At 37.0% G+C, this 10,017-nt stretch overlaps 1 protein-coding gene across 2 annotated transcripts; it reads right to left on the bottom strand.

The window, feature by feature from the left end:
• Positions 1-396: 396 nt before the first annotated feature.
• Positions 397-10,017, bottom strand: HNRNPU (heterogeneous nuclear ribonucleoprotein U (scaffold attachment factor A)). 2 transcript variants are annotated; one of them, XM_011981176.1, is made up of 13 exons: positions 9,610-10,017; positions 9,449-9,522; positions 7,307-7,446; positions 6,277-6,376; positions 5,731-5,843; positions 5,021-5,284; positions 4,617-4,736; positions 3,762-3,890; positions 3,491-3,659; positions 2,899-3,153; positions 2,422-2,606; positions 1,978-2,049; positions 397-1,510 (listed from the first exon to the last, which is right to left on the bottom strand). In XM_011981176.1, the coding sequence occupies exons 1-13, from the start codon at positions 9,741-9,743 to the stop codon at positions 1,457-1,459; spliced, it is 1,809 nt and encodes a 602-aa protein (XP_011836566.1). In that variant the 5' UTR covers positions 9,744-10,017; the 3' UTR covers positions 397-1,456. The 2 variants fall into 2 exon arrangements, with proteins under 2 accessions (XP_011836566.1, XP_011836567.1); XM_011981177.1 differs by having other exon boundaries at positions 7,307-10,011.

The following is a 10,017-nucleotide window of genomic DNA, read 5'->3' on the forward strand; positions in this document are numbered from 1 at the left end:
GTTGTGTAGTAGTGACATCAATGACTGGCTTGCATGATGGCTTCTAAAAGCATCTGTTCCCAGAGTTTCATGTATCATATATATGTATATAAAATAATCAGTTGAGGACAGCATTAGCATTCTGTAAAGATGATAAACTCAGTGTTAACTTCTCCCAGCCAGTACCTTTTCCCCTCATTAAATATGTTAAAAGTTGTCTGGTGGGGAGGGGAAGGGAAGAATTCAACTTTACTTCATAATTATGTATCAATTGTCAGTATACATTTAAGTTTTTAAAACCTAAATGTTCTATGCAGAGTAAATAAGCTGTCCAGAAAGCACACACTTAAAATTTCTCCTCTTGGGAGTTATATAAAGGGATTTTGAACCTTGATGGCGAGAATCCCAAAACAAGAGTAAAATGAATTCTTTTTATTGCAAACAAACGTCTAAATTAATTTCTCCACCCACTTTCTTTAGAAAGAAAAAGAAATCAGCAGGCTAAGGAGATACCCATTCAAGAACTGACATGATTAAAAATTAAGATATAAATGGGTGACTCACAATTTCATTAGCTTACAAAGATGGTGGAGTTAACTACTACAAGCACACTAGTTATACAGTATTTTGTGGGAGAAGGGCATACAGACATGGCTAACTTCATATAGATCCCATTAGACAACTGGATTTACAACAAGTTTTTTTAATAAGAAATGGGCAAAGCCAGCTTTCTTTTCAGAATCAAAATGCAGAACAAATGGAAAAATTATGGTATTTAACCTTCACAAGTTTGAGCCTCCACAAATAATGCAACCAAGGTTTACATTTTTAACAGCCCTTCTACATACACTCCATCTTCTCTATCTTAGTTCCAAGTTTTGGTTTTCAATCCCAATTATACCAATTCCAATGTTATTTAAGAAAAATCCTTCCCAGTTATTGTCAGAAACTACGATTTAGCTTACCCCCTCCACTACCCAGCAAACTACAGAGAGGATGGAGTGTAATATGAGCAGTACAGAGTCTTAATGCAATTCATGAGGACCACTTAGTCCTTACATGAATCTGGTTGCTAACATTTCTATTATATTGTGACAATGACTCCCGACTGTTATTCTCTGTGAGAAATGGGGGGAGTAAATTCTTAATAAAAGACACCAGGTACAAAGCAACATTTTACTTCTGTTGTGATAAAAAAAAAAAAGTCACATTTTACAGATAAAATGTAGAACCCTGAAATACTGACACATTCTCTTATCGTGCACAATGCTGAGGTTCTCTTACGATTCACTTTTAAACTGCAATTAAAAATGTACAAAAAAGAAAAGAAAAAAAATCAACCCACAAAGCTTCTAAAAAAGGAACCCGCAGGCACTTCCTCTTGTGGAATGTTTAAAAAGTTAGCCTACTAAAGAAAACAGTCGACTTCTTGTGAAGGTTTTGGAGAAATATGTATCAGTTCGTTTTATTTGGGTATTCAATAATATCCTTGGTGATAATGCTGACTCCATGGCTTCTGACCCCAGAATTGCTGTAAGAGAAAATTTTGTTTTTAAAGAAAAAACATCAATAAGCCACTCAAACTGTTTTTAGGAAATGACAATGAATCTAATTCAGAGTAATTTGCTGGAAACAAATTTATACTTGTCATACCTCTGATTTCTACCAGATTTAGTTTTAATATCCCATAATTATCAATACACATTACAAAATGAAACACATCATGAATTTGTTAGTTTACACAATTAAAGCTAACAGTAAAAAGAACTGTATATATTAAATAATATTACTTCATTAAAAAAATTTAACTTATAGCAATTTTCAACCTATTTTGCCTTCAAAAGGTAGATTATGGCTACTACTGCAACACGATTCACACTTTACCCTATTAACACTTACAAACACTTCAATCCCTGGACAGGATCTTTTTCAAGACTGATAAATCTTAGGAACTCAAAATACAATTAATGTACATAAACCACGTAAGAAATTACTTACACCCTGCTGCCACTGGTTGTAGCCCTGAGATTGATTTTTGTAGCCACGATTGTTTCCTCGTCCTCTGAAGTTCTACAAAAAGGAAATAGATCTAAGAGCTCTGGGCCCAATTGCTTGTTAGGTTTGCGGGGGTGGGAGAGAGGAGCAGAAATGGACAGGTTGCTAGCCCCTAATCTTAGGGGGCAATATACAAATTCTGGATACCCTCTGCTGGTTTCTTAGTTTTGTTATTCATTATGAGAAACGCATCTGACTTGTTAATTAGTACACCTGAAAAAACTCTAAAGTAAGTAGACTCATTTCACCATTACTAGTTCAATTTTCCTTATGTCAATGCCTATCATGTTCCTTATGGACTACTAAGACACCCCAACATAAAGCTCACAACTTTCCAGATTAAGCTATACAGATATCATCATGCTTCCAGGGATCTTTAATCATTACCTGGTTGTAGTTCCCTCTGTTGGGCATTCCACCTCTGTTGTAGTTCCCTCTGTTTGAATAACTACCACGGCCAGGAAAAACAGGGGCACGAGGGTATGGATAGCCGATTCCACCACTTCCACCGCCACCACCACCTCTCTGTGGCATGTTGCCCCTCCTATTATATCCGCCACGATTCCCAGGGGCTAAAAAACAAGAGATGTTTTAGTTTCATTGCATTGTACCCTACTTATACAGAAGACTCAGGATTCCTCTAGATTGTTCCTTTTTCTCCAAAAATAATTGTTTAAAGACAAAAGTAATGTTTAATTCTAACCATTAACAACATAACCTAGGTGTATTTACTGTCAAATTACATGAATACTAGTTACTGTGACAGCATACCATTAATGAGGAAGAAACCAGCTATATCCAAACTATAAAATTATCATTTGTTTCGATTCTGAACTAAATACAGAACACTCAAAATTAACTTGCCTCCTCCTCTGAAATTTCCACCACGCATATTGAATCCTCCACGTCCTCTATGGCCACCACCTCTGTTAAACTGGTTCTTGCCACTCTTATTTTTATTGCTTTTCTTTGAGCCAGTGTTCTGTTTCTTTTCTGGTGGAAGAGCCTTTTTGCTTTCTTCCTTATATTGCTCCAAAAGTTTTTGGGCTTCTTCCTTCTGAAGTTCAACATAGGTTATTTCATCAAAGCACTCAGCTACCTCTGGGAGGGTAAAGTTTCCTGCAGGAAACAAAGTCGTATTATTAACTTAGAAACCCACCACAAATCCCCACAATCCTAAAGCTAACAAATTATTAAGGTTTAGTAATGTATTTTCCTAAAAATAAACAGAAATAGACCAAACATATATGCATATTTAACAAGTGCAATTGTAATTCCTGAAGCAGTATTGCTGGAAAAAATGTTAACTTTTCAGAGGAGTAAGTCCTAATAGACATAACAAAGTTACACAAGCAGAATATGCATGAAAAAAAAAACTAAAAAAAAAAAAAAAAAAAAAAAAAAAAAAAAAAAAACGATTTAACACACTTAACAGAATTAAATTAAAATTCCATGCCTTTCATTTTGAGGACCGCATGTTCTGGTAGGTCTTTCCCCTCTACTTCTGCTTTCTTCTGTGTTCTTTGCTTATAGTCTTCATCTTTTGGGCACACTACAACAGCTTTTCGCTGGAAGCCTGCGAACAGGCACATTTTTCTCCTCTGGGCAGCAGCAGACACATTTGTCTTTAAAAAAAGAAATTTATGTTTACAACCCTAAATGTTAATTCTACACCAATCTATCTAAATTATCAGTTAATATTTTTCATCTTCAAAGCTACAGCATACCTGATCCAGAATAAAATTTCGCTTCTTTCGGGCAGCAATCTCAATAAATTTCCCAAGACACTGTGGGGCTCTCTGCAACAGTGTGTTCAGCTTTCCAGTATCTGCCATTTGCTTCTTAAAACCTGCCACCTATATTCAAAAGTTAAAATTTCCCCTTGAACTTGTGAATTTTAGTAAGTTATGCTTTTTAAAATTCAACTCTCATCTATATGTAAAGCAGGCAACATTTTACATTACCTTTGTCCATTATTGTTACAAAAACAGGGTCACTTAAACTATGTAACAAGACCCTACACCCTACACTTAATTCTTTTTAGCTTCTAGAAACACTAGCAGCTCCTGTGCTCAAAAACACAGCAGCCTAGCCACCCGAAGGCAGTTTACCCTCACAGAGCTTAAAGAACCAACTTAATCTTGCCTTTCCTCCCACCTTCTTAAGATATTAACAAAATGGATAGAGACAAAGGCAAAAGGTTTACCTAGAATACCTCCTAGTCTATCATTTTTCTTTTTTTTTTTCTGAGACAGAGTCTTGCTCTGTCGCCCAGACTGGAATACAATGGCACGATCTCGACTCACTGCAACCTCTGCCTCCCAGGTTCAAGTAATTCTCCCTGCCTCAGTCTCCCGAGCAGCTGGGATTACAGGTGCCCACTACCACGCTTGGCTAATTTTTGTATTTTCAGTAGAAATGGGCCTTTGCCATGTTGGCCAGGTGGGTCTCAAACTCCTGACCTCAGGTGATCCATCCACCTCAGCCTCCCAAAATGCTGAGATGACAGGCGTGAACCACCATGCCCAGCCTCTCCTCGTCTATTTTAAACACTGAGATCAGGCCCTAAACGTTTTACTTACCATCATTTTATCCATAATGGTATTTGTGCCAAGAATGTTGTATTTCCCTGGATTTTCCGCTGCATGCTTAGTAACCCAGGTAGTTTTTCCAGCTCCTGGCAAGCCAATCATCATCACAACCTAGTGAAAATAATGAAATGTCATTAGACACCACCTAATAATTCTTTAAATATTGTTCTTTTAAGGCCAATTTAAATATCTAAGTCTTCATAGCCCTTATACTAAGGGACAAAAATTTGTGTTTATGGAAAGAGTAACAGTCAACATAAGGGGAAAACAATAGTTACTTAAGAGAAATATGTACAGCACAAAGTAAACAGACTAATCATCTACCTCTTCTAAATGTCATTTTGTGCCAGGCAAACAATATTCAAATGCCAGTTAAAAAAAAAAAAATCACTTACTTCACAATCTTTCTTCTCTTCAGGCCCCTTTGGTCCTCTAACTCGATCCTCTAAGGGGACGTTCTGGATAAAAGTATACTCTTCGGGTATTGGAAAATATGGCTTTTCCTTCTGACCAAAATTAAATTCAACTGCACAGTTGTGGCAGAGAACATGCGGGAAGAGTGGCCGTCCAGCAAGAACTTCCTTACTGATTTTGAAAGCAATGCCAAGATCTTGTCCATTCTTAGCATAGGAGAGTTCTACTTCATCACTTTCAAAGTTCTGTTAAACAGCAAAAAATTCAAGTTAACTGCTTCCTATAAACTTTCTAAAAAACTAGTAATTAAAATTAGGAGCAAAACTTATCCTGTAGGAGCTACAGGTTAAACAACTATTAAGCGGCCTCTAAGGGCTACACAGTTAAGAAACCTGATGGTTACAAACAATGAAGCACGTATCTCCAGAACCAGAAACAATAGTGACCTAGAAGTTAGACTAAATTTTCTAGGTCAATTTCATCTTGTTTTCAGTCAAAATGAAATTAGTGAGTTCCTCAAAAATGTCCTGTATTTTCCCAATTCAACTGCTGAATGAGTATTTATACTAACCCAGGGACTGGTGTATTTATTTTGCTCCTATTGAAGATTGACCTTAATAAAGCTTCTTAAAAGTTCCTAGATATAGCTACTAATTTGCCATTTATACATAGAAAGTTAGGTTTAACTTACAGCAAAACATGTAATCACATCATTTTCATCAAACTTTTCTCCATAATCTTCAGTCTCACAGTTGCATGTTTTTATTCCTTTTAGAGAATACCCGTAAGAAAATTCTTCTTCACCTAAGAAAGTAATTAACCTTCGTGAAGTAGATTTTTAAAACAGTCCAAAGACTCATCTATTTCACTACTTAAAACGTAGGCTACAAGAGAAATGAGCATATAACCTAATCACCTGTCACTGACACTATTACTTTTCTACCTCTGTACTAGAATTGATGAAAGTTAGGAGGGATATATATATGCAGAGACCAAATTAGTTGACAATTTGCATATCATGGGTAAGATTTTATTTCAACCATAAACTTCTAATAAAGGAACAAAAACTAAAATGTAGCCTGTGCCTACTATGTGCTACTATTACTTGTCTGAAGTATTAACAGAATAGATAAAAACAGACAAACGGCTTAGAATGCCTTCTAGTCTGGTTAAAAAATAAGGATATCAGACCCTCCTAAACATTCATGAGCCCACATCAGTCAAAAAGAATCTTTACCAAGTAACATTCCACTTGTAGTTAGTGACCAGCCAATACGAACTTCATGTATGTCAATATCTTTTGTATATAAATGCCTTACTGGGATCTTCTCTGTAACCTGAAAGTCGAATTATTAAATAATTAAAATCATAAACCAAGGAGGTAACCCCTTAACTCTGGCTTATTTCATAGGGTCATGAGCTAATCTTCCTCTAGCTACAAATACAAAGAGATGGCACACTCTAGCCCATCCCTAGTATTTGTAAGAACTTTAAACTGATGTGCTTATAACTTGAAATGTTAAATACTTATTTGACCCATATTTAAAAGAATAGTTAATGTTTTTACAGTTCATGTTGTCAGTCTTCAACTTAAAGCCAATTAAAGGATACATTTAATGTTTTTCTCGCCAACACAACCTGTAATCTAACCAAATTTTATTTTTCACTCTTTGGTGGCCCTTTCAAATGCTTGATAAAAATGAAGTACCCTACATAAAAAGTTGCCTAGCTCTGCATGTCAACTTCTAACATAACAAACTTAACTGTCACAACAAAATGAAGGTTCCAAGTTCCTCTTTTAATTTACAGGAAGCTTCAAAAATAAGTACCTCTGATAACTTAGCAGTATGAAGCACCTGTAATTTCAGTATTCTGGGAGGCCCAGGCAGGCAGATCACTTGAGTTTAGGAGTTCAAGACCAGCCTGGGCAACATGGTGAGACCCTGTCACTATTTTAAAAAGAAAAAAAAAAAAAAGGCTGGGCGCGGTGGCTCAAGCCTGTAATCCCAGCACTTTGGGAGGCTGAGGTGGGTGGATCACCTGAGGTCAGGAGTCCCGTTCTCTATTAAAAATACAAAAATTAGCCAGGTGTGGTGGCACGTGCCTGTAGTCCCAGCTACTTGTGAGGCTGAGGCAAGGAGAATCGCTTGAACCCAGGACGGGGAGGTTGCAGTTGAGCCTAGGTCACACCACAGCAATCCAGCCTAGGGGACAGAGTGAGACTCTGTCTCCAAAAACAAACAAAAACATCATAAAATTGCATTTACCTTCATCTCAAAACACACTTTGCCTTTTGACACACCATAAGATGCTCTTCCTCCAGCCCAAAGAAAAGCGAAACTTTCCATTGTAAGGGAAGAAGCACTGAGACGATCTCTTGATATTTTAAAATGTAGATCACAATTATCTGTAATTATATCAAATACTGTGTTACTTTTGACATCCAATGTAAACATATCTGCTATGTAGAGAAAACTTGGTTATTTAATTTTTGCATGTACTTCTTAATGCTGCACAACTTTTCTCCACATCATGCTGTTGTTCCAATTTTCAGTTTAAAGCCCCACTCCCACCAAGTCACTCCTTTTAAATTATGTACTGAAAAGTAAACTGCCTCTGAAACTAATACCAAGGTTTAACATGTATATTTTAAGTATTTAAAATAATCAAGACAATGTGACATTAATACATACCTGCTCTGCTCTTTACCTTGATTTAGAGGCAAGCAGTAGAGGATAGCAGGAAATCAAAGTGAAGCATGCCAGAACCAGGTAGATTTACCAGTGCCACATTAAAACTGAAGGGAGGCCACGACCAAATTATTTTGAAACAGGAGTATGAGCTGCTGTTGATCCTGCACCAGGGCTCTAGCTCCTAAATTCTTCTTCTAAAACTTGTGAAGAAGACAGCCTAAATCTATGAAGTACAAACCTGGTCGTCTAATGCTGTTAATAGTGCAGCATTTTAGGTCCTCTTTACCCAGGACTGCCTGTTCAACAATCAGGGATTAACTGCTTCCCGGATTATCCAAATCCAAAGTGTCTTTAACCTAGCTACCTATGGGTCACTGGCTCATTAACATGCACCTTCTCAGACTTCTCACTTCAACAGCTAAAGTCAAGCTGGAATTCGATTTTTTTTTTTACTGATCAGAGAAAAATAAATCTACAGTTTGGAATTTTTCTTAAATTAGAATTACTGTAATCAACAGAATTTAATTCAACAGATTGTTTGAATTCAACATTGTGTTTATATTGACATATGCCTATCTGATTTGCTAAAAAATCTAACAATTACATTACCTGCATGAGTCACCACTTCACTACCTTGCCAATTCCTAGCAACTTTTTATTTACACAACCCAGAATTTCACATAAAACTTTCAAATCAACTAACTCCTTTTTCACCTGCAGTTTTTTACTTTAAAAAGGCTCAGATGACTATCTCAACCTTCTGTAAAGGACATTCCAGTAAGAAAGAGTTTTACATTTACACTCTTACAAATCTGAATAAAACCAAATTGTACAAGAAAACATGAGAAGCTAAGCTTCAATGCCCTCCATCTAACAGAGCAGGCTGACACCACAGCTGATACTTTCAAACAGGTATTTCTATTCTTTGGTCTATTTATCACACCCAGAGTTGTGAATTCTGATCACTAAACCAACTACTTTTTTTTATAACAACAACAAAAAAAATGCAAGTCTGACAGTCAAAGCCCACTTAGAGGTTTGCAATACTTTCTCATACTCAATTGCAACCCAACTGGGTGAAGTAGCAGTATTTACAGTGCTGCACTGCCATTGATACCATTCGCTGCTGAAGAAAGCTAGTGGCCCAGTGATAGCCCACTGCTGCTGCCTCAGGTCTTTGGAAGAAATCAACTTATGTTTAAAGCAGCAGCTACTGAACTGGAATTGAGAACAAAAGAGCAGTTATTGAAAAAGTAATATTACAATCTTTTAGAATAGGGAATATACTTGTGTGCTAATGGGAGAAGTCATTAGTAAATAATTAACTAGCCCAAATAGCTCACTTAATATAATTCCACAAAAAAATGAATTACTTTATTGTAGAAGCCTGTAAGGCTAAATTATAGGTAGTGTTACAAGTTTCCGTTAGCTAGTCAGAAACTGGCATTAATTTTACATTTCCTAAGAACGAGAACTTTCAAGTCATAAAAATATGAAACTCCTAGAGCCTGTAAAATAATCCATTTGATACAACTGATGCCGTGCTAAATATTAAACTACTAGGTTCTGAATATAAACCATTATCTCTTCCTGCTTTAAAAAAAAACTAACCCAACTTTTGCTGCACTTAAGCATTAAGTTTTCTAACATTTTGGAAGCAAAAAAAAAAAAAACCATCACCGCATTTCATAACTGGGGAGAAACAGCTTCACTTACAAGTATCAAGACAAACCACTGTGTCATCGAAGTGTTCATCTTCTTCTTCAACAGGTGGCTGAGGAGATTTGGCTCTGAAAGACAGAATTGTCTCCTGATACAGCTTTCCGATCAACGAACGAATAAGGGATGACAAGTCAAACTAGGGGAGCATCCTATACCTGCTATACTTGTTCTCTTCAATGTACTCAAAATATCCACGGCCATGATCTTCTCGTGGTCTTTTAACACCCCTCTTTTTATCTCCGCCTTTCTGTTCTGTTTTGCCGTCCCCTAAAACACACAAGACCCCCATAAGAGGCCGAGCCGCTAAACAACAACAAAAAAGCGCTTTTCCGTTCCGAGAAGCAAAGCAGCTCGACTTTATCCTGCTTTGTAACTGAGGTTTTAACCGAGGACTCAAAAGTGAATTCGAAGAACAATCAGCTACGAATCGGATTGGCGCTAGTGACGCAGTCTAAAGACGTTACGAATTTTGCCAGTCTCCTCGATGATTCCAGAAACGCAAAGAAAAACTGCGCGGCCCAGGCCCGAAGCCCACGTGTATCGCGACCCGGGCGCAGGAGGGG

This window comes from Mandrillus leucophaeus, unplaced genomic scaffold, assembly GCF_000951045.1.
Source record: "Mandrillus leucophaeus isolate KB7577 unplaced genomic scaffold, Mleu.le_1.0 Scaffold220, whole genome shotgun sequence".
Classification (NCBI taxonomy): Eukaryota; Metazoa; Chordata; class Mammalia; order Primates; family Cercopithecidae; genus Mandrillus; species Mandrillus leucophaeus.

Bases quoted from the DNA above. Each gene is read 5' to 3' on its own strand.
- HNRNPU (XM_011981176.1), bottom strand. From the start codon at position 9,743: ATGGGGGTCTTGTGTGTTTTAGGGGACGGCAAAACAGAACAGAAAGGC. The intron at 6,377-7,306 runs GTAAATGCAATT...TTCGACTTTCAG, and splicing joins AAGTGTGTTTTGAGATGAAG to GTTACAGAGAAGATCCCAGT. The intron at 1,511-1,977 runs GTAAGTAATTTC...TTTCTCTTACAG, and splicing joins ACAACCAGTGGCAGCAGGGT to CAATTCTGGGGTCAGAAGCC.